This window comes from Prosopis cineraria, unplaced genomic scaffold (assembly GCF_029017545.1).
Source record: "Prosopis cineraria cultivar Desert tree isolate PC_DT_omini unplaced genomic scaffold, ASM2901754v1 PC12, whole genome shotgun sequence".
Lineage (NCBI taxonomy): Eukaryota > Viridiplantae > Streptophyta > Magnoliopsida > Fabales > Fabaceae > Prosopis > Prosopis cineraria.
This window is the reverse complement of record NW_026555343.1, coordinates 43,778,503-43,796,626: the sequence shown is the minus strand read 5'-3', so window position 1 is coordinate 43,796,626 and position 18,124 is coordinate 43,778,503. Positions and strand designations below refer to the sequence as shown.

Genomic DNA, 18,124 nt, shown 5'->3' with positions numbered 1-18,124 from the left:
TATAATTGTGCAATATTATTATGAATTTGTTTGATTATTGTGGGAGGTGTTAGGAGACTTGCTATTATTGTTGCTATTATTGTTGTATTATGTGCCACGTGGTACGCCCCTATTGGAGCTTAATAGGTGGCTTGTAAGGGCTCGGGCTAATCTACCTTTGGTCGGGTAATTTAGCACCGAGTGAGGGCTACGGCTCGAGGTTAATAGAGGGATATAAGGATGGTTGTTTGTGTTTATTATAATATTTTTTATATTTATTGGAATTATATTATTTTTAATTCTCACTTAGTAAGCACACACTTAACTGTTTGTATACACTATCATAAATTGGCTTTGGTTACTGGGACTTTTGAGTCTCATTATGTGGTTAACAATTTTCAGGAGAAGAGCCACGAGTGACACGTGGAGGAGTCCCAGAGGCTTAGTGGTATAGATCCACTGTCTCTTTTGGGTATTTAATTTATGATTTATAATGTGTTATATTGCCAATATTAGGGCTTTTTGTTTATTGTCAATTATATGAATATATAAATGTAATCATGCCTTTCAAACTATTTCTGTTTTTGGTACAATTTGGATGACTGTAATTTTAATATTTGGTTTACTTTGGATTGGTTAAAATGGCATGATTATAAGACCAAATAACTGGCTTGTGTTGAAAATTGACTAAATTGCTTATTTTACTTGTTGGGAGTATAAGGATGGACAAATGTGATTTAGTTTACTTGTTGGGAGTATAAAGATGGACAAACGTGATTTAGCCTAATGGCATGTGGGAGGTAAAAATTTATCTGAAATGTTATAGTGTGTGAGTTGAAGCCAATTATAAAATATTTTATATCGAAATTATTGATATAAAAATGTGTTGGGTGGCTGTAACCCAACTATGGTTGAGTTAAATTATTTAAAAAAAAATTTGGTGTGTTACAGTATTAATTAAAGTATGTGACTTAATGAGTTTGCATACAATGAATGTGGATGTGTGATTAAGTGATTAAATGTGTATGGCACGATGCAAAGAATTAAGTTGGATGCATGACTTGATGGGGTAATTTTGCGCACGATCAAATTTGTTAAAGCATATAATGTTCATATGTCATTAAGTATGGGTTTATGATATTGACATAAAGCTTGAGTAGTCATTATTTATGCACAGCTGGACAGTATGCATTTAATTATGAGATAAGTTAATTAAGCTTGCATATATGTCAAGTCATGGAGTAACATGAGCATGTTACATGAGTATAGAGTTAGGTAGGAGTTCATTCGAGAAAGTAGGGCGATAATAAAATCCATATGTTATTCACTGAAACCATGAGGCTTTGGTGCTTTGGTTCTTGACTATCACCCTGAATTAGGTGTTACCCTAGATTAGGCAAGATAACATCTCATGAGTTGAAAATGGGAATTCATGGTTCGAGAATGAGTATGGGAGCTTACTTGGGTCACCCTTCACAATTAGAAAGCTAGCCTAATCCGATCATACGATTTGATCCTATATGATTTGATAGCTAATAGATTCAATTAAAAGATATAAGGAAAGAAATAAGGATATAACACATATGATCATGCATAATTTATCACCATTGCATTATATGCTTTTTAGTTACTGATCATTAGTCTCATTATACATGTTGAAAATGAAAAGATTGTTATTGGTGATTCCCTGCTTGATGTACTTATATTTGCCATACTTTTATGTACTTGACTTTATGTTTCTTGATTACTAAGACTGTATAATCTCACTCTCGTTTGTTAATATTTTTTTAAGAATGCTAAGTATAATGCAAAAGGGGAAAGCATTGAGGTCTAGAGACACTTAACTACATAAGTAAAGTCTATAGCTATTTAGTTGATGTAATTGAATACTTACTATTGGCAACACTTGGGATTGTACAGATTTTAATCATGTTTCCATTGCATAAACTTAGCTTTTAACTTAGGCATTTGTGATTGCTTACTCTTGTGTCTTAGGATAAACCATCTACATAAATGTATTGGTATGATTGATAACCCTTACTTCTTGTCATAATTTGGTATATTAGTTTTAGAGTAGCTTATGCATGAGTTTAAATTACTTATATTCATTTGGGAATAATATTCTTGCTGGTAACATTACTATGCTAATATTGCATAGTTTGTTGTGGCAAACAAAACATTTGGCCATAGTGAGTATGTATATTTGTGTTGGCTATAACGAAAAGGCTAATGGCTACGGTGAAAAAACTTTGTATCACAAGCCGCGGCATTAGTAGTAGTAGCTACAACGAGGATGCCAATGTAGTATTGGCCACAATGAAGGTAACATTTGCCGCGGCTAATGAGTCAATGCATAGTCAATAATGGTGAAGAGTTCTTAATCAAGGCGTACTAGCACTTATCATATTACATATTTTATTGAATATCAATAAAAAAATCACAACAGATATTTTTACAAATTTTTTTTTTGTGAGATATATCTCATCAATCAATATTGAAAGGAGGATTGAAAGAAATTAAAAAGTATAAGAGGCATAAAAATGCTCTATGAAAATTTGTAACAAAATGAGCAATTTAATGAATCAAGCTAGCTTGTTGGGCATTGTAATTAGATCACAAGCAAATTTGTGCATGTTATTTATATTCTATGAAAATTAGAGTGCAACATCATGTACTTTGACTTATCTTGAGTTATTTTTAGTGATAATCACTTAGTTGAGATCAACGTCCGAGATGCATATTTATCCATATTTAACATTTTTGTTACGTATTGTATATTTCATTGGGTGTTACACACACAGACACACACCACTAAGTTATAGATAATTGTCATTACCCCACGATTAAGTTACAGATAGATAACTGCCATTATTTTTCATTTTATGGGGTTCGGCAAATGCTGATCTGGCACAATCTTCCATGGATGCTGAAGCAAAGGACCTCGTTGAGCACAGAGATGATGAGGAAGAAGGTGTACGTGTGCCCAAAACTAATCCACCATGTGCCTTCGAGAGCATTGAGAGACGTAACAGGGATCAAAAAGCTGAGTCATGTGGCTCCTTCTACGTCCTCTCCTCTCCTCCCTCCCTCCCTCCCCGCTCCTTCCACCTCGGTATTCTCATATGCTGCTGTCATGATGTAGTGAGGAAGGATGAGGTAGCCAAATGCATTGGTCGGTGATGGCACCCATATTGATGAGATTCACGTCTAGCCAGATGGATTGCTCTCCTCTCTCTCCTCCCTGCTCTCTCTATGTGCCTCTCTCTCCTCCAAATGTCAACCTTCTCCACCAACATCTTCGGCTCCTCCATCATTGACTTCTCTCCCCCTCTCCTCTTTCAACCTTGAAGCATGAAGTCCAGAGCAGCCTCACAACATTTAAGTCAGTCTAGTTCCTACAGCCTGATGTCCTCTAGTGGCCCAATGACTTGCTGACTACGCTTCAGGAAGGAGACGATGTGGCTGCTCAACATGAACGTTGTCACGCACTCTGACACACTGATGTCCTCAGTCATCAGTTAAGGAAGATACCACGGCCATAATAGTCTTCAGTCTAGGGCAAGCTCTGTTCGAAGAAGAAGGACGAGGAGAAGAAGGAGAGGAGAGAGGAGAGAAGGGGAGGAGAGAAAGAAATGGTGAGGAGACTGCCACATCAGCTTCTCCTGAACCGAAAAATAACAGCAGTCATCTATAATTTTACAGTAGGAGTAAATTGTTCAGGATTTAAAAATTCAATAATGATTTTACAAATTTAAAAAGTTTAAAATTTAGAGTGTTTTTAACATAATACTTTAGGATTAAAAATACTCATTAATCCATATATATAATAATATTTTTATTAAATTCTTCCAGTACAATGCACACAAGAGTTTGCACTAGTTTTATAATAAGCACAGAATCCTCAAACTCTTACTTTTACAAATTAATAAAAAACTATAATTATTATATAAATAACAATTGAATGACTATAATATGTCCCAAAAAAAATTAGAAGACCATAATAGACCTAACGTAATTTTCCCTTTTCTCTCTCAATTTACATCCATTTAACAACTAAATGCATGTCAGTTTGAGTTTTTTTTTAAATAAAAACTTACTTTTTTTGGGAAAAAATCACTTTTGAGATTTACATTGTTTGTTTAGAATTTAAAAATTAATCAGAATTTGAAAAAACATTTTTTTACTTTAAACTGTTACTTAAGCAGTTTGTAAAAATAATAAAATGTGAAGATATGAGAGAAAGTTCTTAAAAATACAAAGATAGATTCAGATATCATAAAATTTGAAAATTTTGTAATGATTAATCTTTTTTATGAATGAAAATACACAAAGATATCATGAAATTTGAAATGCAATAAATTGGTTTTTATAATTTTAACAAAACAAAGTACTTTTTACTTTTTATAAAATGTCTACACAATTAAATAGTTTTTCATAAAATTTAGAAAAAATATATCTACAAGTTCTAATAATGTAACTCAAATGTGAATTAATTCCTTGCGACTTGTTTTGTTTTAATCAAGAATTTATAATTTAATCTATTTTATATATATATATATATATATGTATATAAATTCCTAAAGGTTAAATTAATAATGAATTATTAAATTTCACAAAACAAAATTACTCTTGAAGTTTAACGAAAATTTAATTTAATACTTTTAGCAAAAATTAAAAAAGAAAATTTGATTTAAGACAATGTTTATATTTTTATTAATTTTTTATGAAAATTATACTCCCTCGACTAAAAATGTAATACATTTTTTGAGAAGTTGGATGTTAAAAAATATAAAATATTTTTAATCTTTCGAGGTGTAATCATTAAATCTTTTTAAAAAATGCCCCTATTAATAATAACTTTATATTTATTGTAGGGTGTTTAATAGAAATAAATATAAAAAGATAGGATTAGTTTGAAAGTAGGTAACAATTTTATTGAGATAAAATTCAGTTTAAAATACCTTAAATTTTTGAAGGGAGGAAGTATATGTATAAAAATATTTATAAGACACCTAATTATATATACTTTGATTTATAAAAATTATTTAATTACTTATAAAATCATATAATCATTTGATACAAATATAAAAGTTCTTAATTGTGTTCTTTTAAATGAAAAATTTAAGGAATTTAACATACAGAAATTGAAAAATTGTGAAAACACAATTATTAGCTCCTATAGTTTTTTATCAGATTTTTCTTTTATTTCATTTAATTTTTTTAGTATTTTTAAGTCCTTATAATTTTAATAAGAATGAGTGATATTCATCTTCAAGTTCTTGATGATGTTAAATTACAGGAATTATAAAAATTAAACATATTGAAAATAAATTAAAATAATTAAAAATAAAATCAAATAAAACTATAAAGATCAATGATTATATTTTTTTAAAAAATTTAATTGATTAAATTATAATGATTTAATTGATACAAAATTAACTACAAAGACTGAATTTAAAATTGAATGAAATTATAAAGATTTATAAATATATTTTTCTTAAAATTTAAATTACCTCGTAATTACTTAACTATTTTTCACTGGCATGAGGTTGAACATCAATTTGACAAATCAATTTATTGTGTAATGATTTCAAAAATTTCTCTGGATGCTTGCTTGTGGCATTATCATTGCCTACCTTAATAATGGGTTATGCTTTTCACATCAAATCACCAGCATCAATCTCGCAAAATGGCGCTCTAGTAATCATATTTACTCGAAAACTCATCTGGTTATTGGCACCAAAAATAAAGTGCTAAAAACAAACAGGGAATAGTTGTCATTGTAATCCTCTGCCATTATACAACACAAAAATAGCATTTAGGGGGACCGGCAAGGCATTCATTCAGTAAAGCATACAAAATATTGCTGCAATAATCTTAAGAATTGCTGTTAGGGTTTCCCATGAAGAGTGCTTTACATTGCTTTATTGTATCTTCAAGACTTGTGTAACATCCCAAAAAATTAATCTAAGATTAATTAAGTTAATTTGGAGTAAATGAGTAATTTTTGAGAAATATTTAGATATAAATAATTTTAGTTAAAAGATTATTATTGAATTTAACTTAGATTAAATCCTAAGTTATGATTTTATAGTCAATAAAAATAACAATAATAATATTATTAAAAAAAGAAAGAAAGAAAGAAGAAGGACAAGGAACAGAAAAAAATTGAAGAGGGGGAAAGTAATTTTTGCTTTTGTGTATGTTGATGTGTAAATAGTGCAAAAAGAAAAGAAAATAATTGATTTGTGCGTGTGCAAATTTAAGAAAATAAAAGAGAAAGAAAGAGAGAGGGGGCGTGAATTTGACATGGGACTCACTTTGTGTTTTAAAACCAACACGTCTCTTGTCCTTTTCATTTCTCTTCCCTTTTCTTCATTCCTTCTTCCGCACACAGGGAGCAAGCGACATCATAACTGGAGCTGATTTCGAAAGTAAAGCTCTATAATAGGATACTTCAAATGTAATTTTAAGTATTCTAAAATTAGATAAATGTTCTAAATATTTTTCTTAGTCATTTTTTCTCTTGAGATTGCAGATTTTGAGATTTTGAAAAACCTAAGGTTTGAAAGAGGAATGAATTTCTGATGAGTAAATTTAGTTATTGAGGTTGTTGGTAGTATAATAAATATTTTAAAGTATTGTTTTATTGATATGATTGAAATTTGATGCCTTTGTGTTTATTCCTAAATCTCTATGAGTAAATTTTTGATTAAATTTGAAAATATAAATTAATTTATTGATATTTAGATTATTATTTGAGATAAAAATAAATTATTATGGTTATAGAATAATGATTTTAGAGTTAAAATTAAGTTTACAATTTTTAGATATTTTTATGTGCGAATTTTTGGAATAAAAAGGAAAATTTTGATATTAGAAAATTATTTAAATGATGTTTTTAGCCAAACTTCAATGAAATTATTGTGAAGGAGACTATTGAACCAAGTAAATAGGTTCAAATACATGAAATTAAATTTTAAAACTCAAGAGGCTAAGACTAAGGTCTTAAAAAAATGAAATAAAATGAAATAAAAACTTAGGTGTTAGAGTATGAGTGAAAATTGTGTTAATAATATTATTGACACATTAGGATATGATCAATTGTAGATTAATTTTCTTTTGACACCATTCAAGTTTTGAAAAGTTTTGGAAGTGTTGTAACTTGAGGGGTAACTTTTGATCTCTCAAAGGTTGAGATAACCAGGAAAAATCTATTTTATACATTTGTATGTTGATTAATTAATTATGTTGGTGAAACAAAAGAATATATATATCTAAATTTTGAAATGGTTGTTTATAATGCATGTGGCTTTGTTGAGACCCTATAATTTGTGACCAACTTAATTGTGACTTGATGTTAGTAATGAGATTGATGGTTGATGATGTGGTGTACACTCTTGATTATAAATTGTGGATTATATATAGTGATGAATTGTATATGAACATGTTGAGTTTTATATGTTGCTAATATGGTTTATGAATATAAAATTGATGCAAGAGGCATGATTGAAAAATGATGATTCTTGATACTTATTGAGCAAGAAAGTTGATGAGCATGTGGGATAATTGTGAATTATATATATACGAGCTTTTGAAATGCATTTTCTCATGAGCATGATCATATGGCGAGAGTTCGCCTTAGTGAAGAAGTTAGTGGTTCTGCAAAATCTATATGGTACTTGGCTATTAACCAATAATCCTAGAGGTTATAGCCACCATTTACCTTATAAGGTATTGTAGCATTGTTCCTATTAAGGGATTTGACTCTACTGGTCTATCTGAAATTTTGGGTAAAGCTAGTTTTGGATATGACAACCCATAGTGTGTGATGTAGGGAAAACCGTGTTCATAAATGAGTAAGGTAACCCTAACCCGGTAGCCCATCACGATATGATTAAGGCCTTGGGTAGTCTCATCATATGGACGATTCCTTTCGGTTGTTGGCCCACGGATTTCATGTTAGAGGAAATAATGGGGGATATAAGGAAGATATTGTTATGCATATTATTATTATCATGCCATTTGAGTGATTGATGAGTATATCGAGAATATGATTATAATTGTAGAAATGAGAATATGTAATAATTATGCGAATAATGTATATATGGCCATTTGTGCAAATTTTGTACTTGACTTTATTCTTGAGATTGTTCACATTAGTTAGATGTTAATGTGATTAACATGTAATTAATGTGATTGTTTACATGGTCACCTTGATAAATTTATTAGCCACTTGCATTCATGATTAATTATCATGCATTTGTATAACTTAGATGTATCTTGATTACTGAGTGGTTGTACTCACCCCTCTCTTTTAACATATTACAGGAGCTAACTCATCTTAAAAGAACAGAGAAAAGGAGCATTAGGCCAAGTGATAATAATCACTTCTGTAAGCTTTTTTCTTTTTATTTTGATATGCGTATTTAGTTTATAATATTGCCAACTAGGATAATATATTATTGATCTACTTGCATTATGGGTTTTGTGTTGGGTGGAAATATATTTTGGGTCTTTGAGAATGTAGTTTGATGCTTGTGCTATATTAATGGGTCAAAATATTTGTGCAAGTAGAAATAGTTAATATCTGCTTAGATTGAGAACTTAAATATTGTTATGGTCTCCCCTTGTGTTTTGGATGTCCAAGGGTAAGCAGTTGATATTAATTATATGTAAATAAAAAGGAAAAATTCATGCATATGATGTGCTGTTGATGAATAGATGATATATAGAGTATGATGATTAGATAATAGTTATTATGATAAATGTGATTGAGACCTTGGCCCTTCGCTGCTAGTTATGGAAGGGTTTGAGTGGTCAAGTATTATGATATAAATATGTATATATTTATTGTTGAATAAGGCATAAAGAAAAAATAAAGGGGGAAGCTTTTCTCTCATGTTGATGTGTTTTCTTTATCATGCTCCGGCATATGTCTAATTGAATGATATGAGTTCTTGAAATATTTTAAAAATTTGAGATCCTTTTATATTGAATCGTTTGTGAAAATACATATTAAGAATTTATTTAAGTTAATCTTTTATAGGATAATTTTTTTAAGTTAGTCCTTAATTTAATATAGTTAGTCTGATGATTAAGTCCTAATTTATGACACCTTTTACAACTTGCAACTGAAAAGCAAACAAAAAATATTAGGAACTTGGAATCCAAGAACGGATGTTAATCTCAGTCGTGTAAACAAGTTCGTAGATATGATCTATAATTGTACACAAGTTCGCCGATATCTTCAAGTCAAGAAAACAACCAACCGGCGTGCTCAACAGTTCTCTCTGATTCACAAATTTCATGGTCATTCCCACCCTGATCAGAGAAGAAGTTAACATGAAAGCTAGCAGGCGCTAGAGGATAATAGAAAACTCGAGGCTACTCCATGCGTAAGAGATCTTGGAATCTATCACAATGGTGAAGAATAAAAAAGCACGTGAAACAAGTCATGGAAAATTAGATATCGGAAGATAGCTTAGGCTTTGAGAATGAAATTGCCTCAATTTTGTGTTCTTATTAGACGTTCCTTTGAAGAAAGAAATAAAAGATGAGGGGAACTTCTTTTTGCAGCATACTTCATCAGAAGATTTAAAAGTAAGAAAAAAGGATTCTGGGCAATCTCAAGAATGGGTACTACCCATTATGGTCATTCCATCAGTAGACTGACCTATCATTATCAGCAGAGGCTGCTAGCAAATGCAGATTGATTGGATATCAAAATGACCTAGCCTATGTTTCAATGGAGGCAGAAAATGGACGATCAATTCATCAGTGATGATGTGATCGATTCGATACGAACAATTTGAATACACAATAAATTTATTGATGACCTTGTAGGTTTTGTCACCAAAGAAGTGGATTTCATCGAAGCCATCAAGGTATCTCAAGCAGTAAGTTTTATCCCAACCTTGAGGGAAAACCTGCAGAGTGGATTCAGATTAAAAACTGTTGGCCAATCATTTGACAGATAAAGGTCATAACATCATCATGACAGTTCAGTCACGCAGATAAAAACTTATCTGTCCTCCAATCGAGAATGTTAAGTTCAGACGAGCAAACTTCTCACGTAGGACAGAACCATTTTTGGGCGTATATTGTGAATCTGAGAACTCAAGATGCAAACTCTCAGAAAAAGATATATACCCAGCGTAATATCAATTCATGAAAACGATCAACACAAGATAATATTAAAAATACACCACCTTGTCGTACTTTCCAAATTCATCTTTTTCTTCTTGGCTACAGTTTCGACCAATTGGTGAAACATTCAGCATTCCATTGCTCAATTCTATAACTGTTCCCCTAAAGATATTATTATGTCATGCATATCACGAGCTTCTTGTATGTTGAACCAATATGAAAATTATGTGATCAGCCTCTAGATCCACTAACCTCTTGATAGGAATATCCAAGTCAGCAATGTAATGAAGTGCAAAATTTATAAATTCCTGCAAAATACTATTTAAAATAACTTATGTTGTAACATACATATCAAACCCAATTATTACATGAAACTATATTCTAATTATGTTTAAATGTGTTTTTACTGCCCAATTTTTGAAATATCTGCTTATAAAAGGCAATGCTTGCCACATGCTTTTGAGGAGCCAAAAAGATGGGCTTTCTCTCATCCTCTCTCATTGCTTCATCAATGCTGGTATTACCTTAGTTATTCTAAGAATTTTTGTTATTTTGTGTCTCTATTTATTTGCAGGAAGACTTTGTTTAATTTCAGGGAGCTGCTGCACAATCAATCTAGTATGACAAAATATCTTTTAAGATTGTTAAGCAATGATAAATATGAACACCAATAGCACCAAATTTGCCCTAAATTTTGGACTCACTTAAGACCTCATGGGCATATTATTTTAAATGTAAGTCCTAGGATGAATACCACAATGGTAATGGAAGAACTACTCACATTGATAACTAGGCACACCATCTCTGGTGTTGTGGAGATTCAAATTAATGGCAAGCCCAATGAAATAGATATGTGGATATATTGTTGTTGAATTTGTTGCCCAAAGACTATTTCGACTGTCTTGGTTTTTTGCCTTGTTAGTTTGTGGGTATTCCTAGAGTACTCAAATTATGTGGTTTGGTCCCTTTGTTAGTTGCTTCAACGGGTAAAACTATAAAACCTTGAACTCTACATATCACCATTAAACATAAATCTGCATTGATTAAGGATAATTAACCTTAAAAAAGGGGGCGTGAAACACTGAGATTTGACTCCAAGTAACTAAAATGTGGAATCATCCATTTGCTCATGGACTATATATATGATTGTGTTTGATGTTTAATAATATATGGAAAAAAAAAAATTGGGTGAGAGCATCACAGTGGAGATAGCGATTGACGTTGGCTATGTTGAGGTTGTAATAATATTGCTTTGACTATTATTCATTTAAAGTTTTAAATTGATTAAGCTTTAATAGTAATGAATGTATAAATAAATGCCATTATTTTTAATCTGCAATTGTAAGTTTAAAGATGATCAAGGCATGTTATTTGAATATATTGGGCCTGAACGTGATTTGTTCCTATATCATGTATGGGATTTGAATTCTTTTCATACTCTCTCAAAATATATCTCTTCATATTTAATTTCAATCATTTATTTAATTATATTTTTAATTCAACGGTGTGAGATTGCTAATTATAACATGAAAATAGATATTATATTTATTTAATGGTTATATTAATAAGCATTATAGTTTTATTTTCAAAAATATTATTTAAGTGATAATAGTAAATAATTTATTTATTTTAATATCATAATTAATAATCTCACACTGTAAAATTAAAGTAATAGTTAAATAAATAATTAAGATTAGATATGAAAAGATGTATTGTGAAAAAATATGAAAAAAAATTCAGATCCCCACGTGTTAGTTTCCCCAGTGGAAATGCTCTCGCTGGGTTGCCGCGCTGTGCTTGGAAAGAAACCCACAAACCTAACAAAACAGAGTAGCAAGCCGATAGAGGAGGGGAAAAAGCTGCAGAGATGGTTGCTCCTACCCAAATAGCTGATCACAGTGAAGTCATTCATCCACCACACGATCTGAATGCCAAATGGGACGCTTGCCTTGATTTTTCTATCCGTCGCTTCCTCCATTCTTCGTTAGCCGGTGCCTTTGGTGGTCTCCTCTTTTTCAGTTAGCTCCTTCTCCTTATCCCTGATTTCATCATTCTCTTTTTTCTTCATTCTCCTTCTGCGAGGCTATTGTGAATTCTGGCCTATTGGTAATCCTCAGTCTCCTGGTGGTTTTGAGGTTAAGTCTGTTTTTCATTTCCCATTCTCCAATTCTTTCGCGGGCGTGTTTGTGGCGTTCTAGCACTATGAAACATGACAATTTTGTATGTGACGTTCGCCTTTTCTGCTATTTTTTGTTGGATAATTCAGTTTGAGTTATCGTTTTGCTTGCCTACTAGATTTCCTCAGTTTATTTTTTTTTTCCTGAAATAGGCTACTTCATTTCATTTATAAATCAAGTTGGTAGAAGCTGAGAAAGAAATTAGTTACTTTGTTTTTAAGTTCCTTTTTTTTCGTCTTGCCTAGTTGAATGCTACAATTTAGGATTGGGTTAATTCCTGTTCATAAAAAATTCAGGGACATGGCAGTTTTGGCTGAATTTCGTTTAAAATTAGATTGGCCTGACTGCACCTTCACTATGTGAAAATCCACTTAAACTGAAATAAAAGAATACGATCCAATATTAAAATTCACAAGGATATAATGAACGACTACATGCAAAAGGGCCACACTTGTCGGTGTTGTTAGGTTCTGATTCTGGAGAAGTGCCATAATCGTTTATTTGATAGAACATTTTTATGTATCAGGCTAACCCCGACTAGATGTTTAATCACTCTATGAGATCAAGTCAAGATGAAAAGGAGCCCCTCACAATCATTTTACTGTAGATAAATGCTAGCGTTTGAATTAAGGAGTACTGTTTAACATTGTTGAGTTACCTTTTGATGATCATTTTCTTCCTCTGAGGTCATTGAGCATGTTTATTAGAATATATGAGCCAATGTTTAAAAAAGAAAAAGAAAAACAGTGGGTGAGGGGTTTCAAAATCAGTTCTATCTGTTGTGGCTCATATCAAAGAACAGATGTGAAAAGGCACACTTGAGGCTTTAGATCCTGCCCTTAGCACCTTAAGGTGAGAGCTGCTATAACAGCCCTTGCCTGTGACAAAAAATGCTAAATTATTGGGGGGGGGGTGTCGGGAGCTGGAAATATGCTGTACATATGGAAGATAAATGAATATGACCTAATTTAATATATTTGACACAGAAGCTAAATATTCAAGCATAATAATAAAAAAAGAGAAGTTTAGAACGTTGAAAAGTTAGAGAGAGAAGGGTTGGCTGAATTGTGAGTGCATAACAGATTAACAGAGTTAAATAAAATAGAAAGAAGGGAGCCAGAGATGAAGAAATGAAGAAGAGTGGTTCTTTGAAAGAGAAGGTTAGCAGTGGTGATTTGAGGGAACGCTGTTTACTGTCTCTCATGGACCTTGGTGCTTCCTGGTGGTCCAAGGCTATTATCTAGCTTGTCTTTGTCAATAAGATCCTAAACAACCATCAGGCTGAATAATAGTCTTTCAAAACAATGACCATGTTTTGTTATTATCTTATGTTTGAAATATTAAACTTGATAGTTATGGGTTATTGTGTAGGCTTTAAGTGTTGTATCTCTTTAAAATATACCCAGAGCATAAGGGAGCATTGAAGCCTCCTGGTGTGGATGCCTCTTGCTTTTGACAACACAATTATGATCATTTCCTTAGCACCATCTGTCTTTACAGGCATTTGTTCCACGTATAATGAATTTTAATTGGTTTGATTTGACCACAGCAAGGCAAGATATTGATATCAAATTCATCTGGCTATTATTGTACTAGGGAGTCCTGGGACTCGCTGGGCATCATTAGCTTTTGGTGCTGGAGTGGGAATCGGATCTGCATATGCAGAATGTTCTTATCTGTTCAATGGATCATCTACCAAGCTAGTGTTGCCTAAGATCTCAGATCAGGTAGGATTTTCTTATTATCTCTTACTGTATGCTTTGGGTGAGCTTATGTCAACAGCTGTAACCATTACTTTGTTGACATTTTAGTAAAATTTTGAATAAGTTTCTTTTCTTTCTCCTATCTTTTCTTTTTACTATCAAAGATAATAGTCAAAACCGCTGCAAGAAGTATTTAATTCCCGTAGCTCATGCAAATGAATCCTTTGTAGGGTCTTGTAATGTTGCATCAACACAAATTTTTAGTACTTGGGATTGATGCTGGTGAAAACTGATAATAAATTAGTGATGAAGGCAAGTTTGTGGCTCAATAATGCTGTCCGTGAAAATTCTTTGAATATTAGAGAGTTAGGTAAATGAGGAAGAAAGCAAAGGCTAGCAAGATTACTTATAATATGTTGGGAACTCTCATGTTTTTGAGAAATAAATCTTCTTTGTGGATGGATTTGCAGTAAAGTCCATATGGATTCCGGATTTAAGTGTTGAGGGTGTTTTCCTTGGTTTAGGTGGAATGTTGGTTGTTTGGCACAAGGGGGCGGTTCCTAATATTAATAGGTCCTGTTATGGTATTTATTTCGTTCAATCTTGATTGATGTTAAAAGTAAGGCGCAGTAGTAGTGATTAGCGTGAGGTAAAGGACTTTAGGTCTTGGTGACCAGGACTTTAGACCTTGGTGACCAGTAGAAACTCAAAATTAACGATCCTCCGAACTTTGATTAATTGAATGGCAACTGTGGACATGTATATAAAATAAAAGGAGAGCAGACTCCTACTCCAACTAGAATATGTCACTTGAAGTGGGATAATTCTGTCCTAATCAAAATAGAAAACTAGCAAGCTGGGTTAAACCAATTTGATTTTTCTTAAAATAGTGTGATGGCTAAGTTAAATAGTATGTATCACTGTCATCAACTAGCAAGCTGGGCTTCTAGTTTTATGGTCTCTCTGGTCTCATATATAATAAACTTTTTTCAGGCTTGGTTTGGTCTCAAATATAAAAAGCAAGCAAGTAATCTCTGGTTCATTAATTGCAGCATATTCTGCCCTCCATTAACATAGCAGTGTTGTGTTCACGTGCCACCATTTATTTTTCATATGCATGTTGAGTGGTAATTTAAATAGAGGCATTGTTGGAAAATACTCTTTCTGTCCCTATATATAAGAGGTTTTTCAGAACCTTTTTTTTCCTCTAAATATAAGAGGTTATTAGCATGTTTTTTAATAAATGGACTATTATACCTTATTAAATTGGAAAGAAAAAAAGATAAGTACTCTCATTAATTTACTTTTGAAAAAGAGATTCATTTTTTATTTACAATAATTAGGGGCAAAATTAGAATATTGCTGTGCTTTTAATGAGATAATTAACTTTTATTAGTTTGCGTGATTCAATTAAAAACATCTTATATATATGGATGGAGGAAATACTTTTTATTTGGGACAAAATCAAGAACTTCAACTGCTTTTAGACAACTTATATTGATTCACGTATTATTTGTTTATTACATGAGGCTGGAGGGAGTATCTTTTTTTTAGTCCCATCTAATCCTATTGTTATAAATAGATTCTGGTTCAAACTTAGGACTTCTGTTCTTAGATCTAAACCTGGAAGTAAAGGAGATAAATGATAAATCATAGCCAACGTTTTTCTCTTATTTCGAAAAGAAAAAATTTAGAAGAGGTATTACTGAAACCACTTCTGAACCTTCTTATGGCTTAATCTTGTTGGGTGGACTTGCAAATAGTATTGAACCTTTCTTACCAAGTGGTCTAGAGTTTTCTTTTTCTTATTCCAATTCGTAATGAAATTTCAGTGCACCCAAAAGAAAATGTTAGCGCAAGGAACCACGGACTTGTGCTTGCCTCACACTTCATTTGCAAAGGACATTCATGTGAGGGGGTTTGGTAGAGATATTTATGTAGCCATTGTTGATGTCGTTTCTAATATCTTGCGCTTGTGAAGTGCATCTTTCAAAGGATTGTCATTATTCATTTTATAGTCAAACTGAATTGATAAAAATAATGTATTAAGTATATTAGACTTGTACATTTAGTTTGCTTTTCTGGCTATCACCAATCATTAGAACCAAAGACAACAGTGAGGCAAGCTTTTATTTATTTATTATTATTTTACAACACGGTGAGGCAAGTTTTTCATTACATTTCTTTCCTCTCTATTTAAGCTCTTTTTTGTCAATTACATCCTAACCTCCTCCGAACTACTAAACATAGACCTATGAAAATGCCTTCTTTTATCGACTGATAAAAATTTAATTTTCTCATCATTTAGCTTGCACGTGACATTTTCTTTATGCATGTCCTTGATTCTGTGTATTCTAAAATTTTGTCATGTTTTTACTTGGTGGGCAATGGATCCTGTGCTTGTCACAAGCTAACAACCAGTGCCCTCTCGCAGTAATTTGGAAATTACGTTTAAGGGCTCAGATCTTGAAAAGTTAGTTATGCGATCCTAAAAATCATAATTATTTTTAAGGATTAAAGTCAATAAGTTTTATGGGACTTATAATTAAGTTTTAGGAAAATCTATATCTATCTGTATATCATATAAATCTAGAGCAAGTTGCATGTTCATTTGACATGAATAGTATGACTTACGTGGAGCTTATTTGTGTCCCATTCTAGTTATTACTAAATTTTAAGAATGTTACAGTTCTAAGTACTAGTGTGGATGTTGTGTGTTATAACTCGTAAGGAGTTTGAAAAAATGATTCATAGCTCATGAAGGATGCGATTTGTTGTTTCATTGCATATATATTTTCTTAAGATTTAGTAATTTTTCATTGTACAATGGCATTGTACAATCCATATAGCCGACCCCATTTAGTAGGATAAAGCTTATTGCTGCTGCTGCTGTTGTTTAGTAATTTTTCTTAAAGCCTTTCCTAAAAGCTGATAATAGTGTTGGTCGTTCCAAATAATGACATATTTTAATGTTGTTTAGCTCAATGTTGTTATGATCTGAGTTCTTAGAGCTATTATTTTTCCAATACAAAAGATGAAAAAAAGATCGATTATCGAATATTCATTGTTTGGGGAACCAACCAGCCAATGTCAGACTGATAATTTAGCTCATTATCTTGCAGCACACATTTATTCAGGAATTGGATCAGATTCAGGAACGAGAGTAGTTTTTTGTTTCCAGAACGTGCAAGGCTCGGGTTAGTTAGAGTGATACTGGTGGCTGTTGAAACTGAATTTTCTCAGAGATAATTGGTGGGATTTAGATTCACCCTGTTTTGTATGTAGTTCTACCTTGATTCCATAAACGAAAGCCGCACATCATTGATGCAGCTTTGATTCACAATCATCATTACCCTGTATTTTCCCCTCCTGTGAACTCCTGCAATGTCATGATTCATGTCTGGCAGAAAGAAATAAATTGCTTTTCACAAGGCTAGTTTTTCCTTCTCCCCTGCCTCATTGAGCACTTGCAATATTCAAGAGTTCCTAAGGAATTTTCGTACTTCTGCAATAAGTCATCTTATCGTTGATAAGAAGGGAAAAAAACATCATTTTTATCGATTTGAACGATGATGCTATTCCAGTGCGTATGGTTCTAATTTATCCAAAAAAATAGAAAAAAAAAAGCTCAGGATGTGACAAAAATATTATTATACATGATTAAGTTCAAGATTTCCCTTTGTGTTACCGTGATGTGATACTTCATGCTAATTTTATATTTTGATTAAGTAAACTGAAACGAAGTCGAGATAGTGTGAAATAGACCAACTTAACACCCAATACAACCCTTGTATATTTTCAGATGCCAGAATTTGAAAGCTTGAGGACACAAAGTCGTAGGATGACCCCCAGTCAAGTTGGGCATGGAAAAGGAAGGAATGAGAATTAGCTCTGGAGCGTAAGGAGTGACAAAGTAACTTGGAAAACTCAATTGGATTCATGCCACAATCAATAATAGCGGCCCGCAGACCACTTTGAGATTTAACCATTGAGATTTAAGAGGATTATTTAAAGAATATTGCGCTACATATGCGTTTTTTACTTTTCTTTTGTTCTTGTTGATTACATTTATCACGAATTCCTTTATATTTTTTTCTCAACTATTTTTTTGTCTCT

General features: G+C 32.1%; 1 protein-coding gene and 1 pseudogene across 7 annotated transcripts; one reads left to right on the top strand and one right to left on the bottom strand.

The window, feature by feature from the left end:
- Positions 1 to 5,856: 5,856 nt before the first annotated feature.
- Positions 5,857 to 10,930, bottom strand: LOC129289388 (phosphomannomutase-like; annotated as a pseudogene).
- A 969-nt stretch (positions 10,931 to 11,899) lies between these two features.
- Positions 11,900 to 18,111, top strand: LOC129288497 (MICOS complex subunit MIC10-like). 7 transcript variants are annotated; one of them, XM_054925108.1, is made up of 3 exons: positions 11,900 to 12,146; positions 13,902 to 14,032; positions 15,841 to 17,121. In XM_054925108.1, exons 1-3 carry the CDS (start codon positions 11,996 to 11,998, stop codon positions 15,985 to 15,987), a joined length of 429 nt encoding a protein of 142 aa, XP_054781083.1. In that variant the 5' UTR covers positions 11,900 to 11,995; the 3' UTR covers positions 15,988 to 17,121. The 7 variants fall into 7 exon arrangements, 3 of the variants coding, with proteins under 3 accessions (XP_054781083.1, XP_054781084.1, XP_054781085.1); XR_008588011.1 differs by lacking the exon at positions 15,841 to 17,121 and adding an exon at positions 17,131 to 17,439 and having other exon boundaries at positions 11,902 to 12,146; positions 13,855 to 14,032; XM_054925109.1 differs by lacking the exon at positions 15,841 to 17,121 and adding an exon at positions 17,811 to 18,111 and having other exon boundaries at positions 11,904 to 12,146.
- The last annotated feature ends 13 nt before the right edge of the window (positions 18,112 to 18,124 follow it).

Coding starts and splice junctions, on each gene's coding strand:
- LOC129288497 (XM_054925108.1), top strand. CDS start 11,996: ATGGTTGCTCCTACCCAAATAGCTGATCACAGTGAAGTCATTCATCCA. Junction 12,147..13,901: donor TGGTGGTCTCCTCTTTTTCA/GTTAGCTCCTTC, acceptor TTATTGTACTAG/GGAGTCCTGGGACTCGCTGG. Junction 14,033..15,840: donor TGCCTAAGATCTCAGATCAG/GTAGGATTTTCT, acceptor ATGAAATTTCAG/TGCACCCAAAAGAAAATGTT.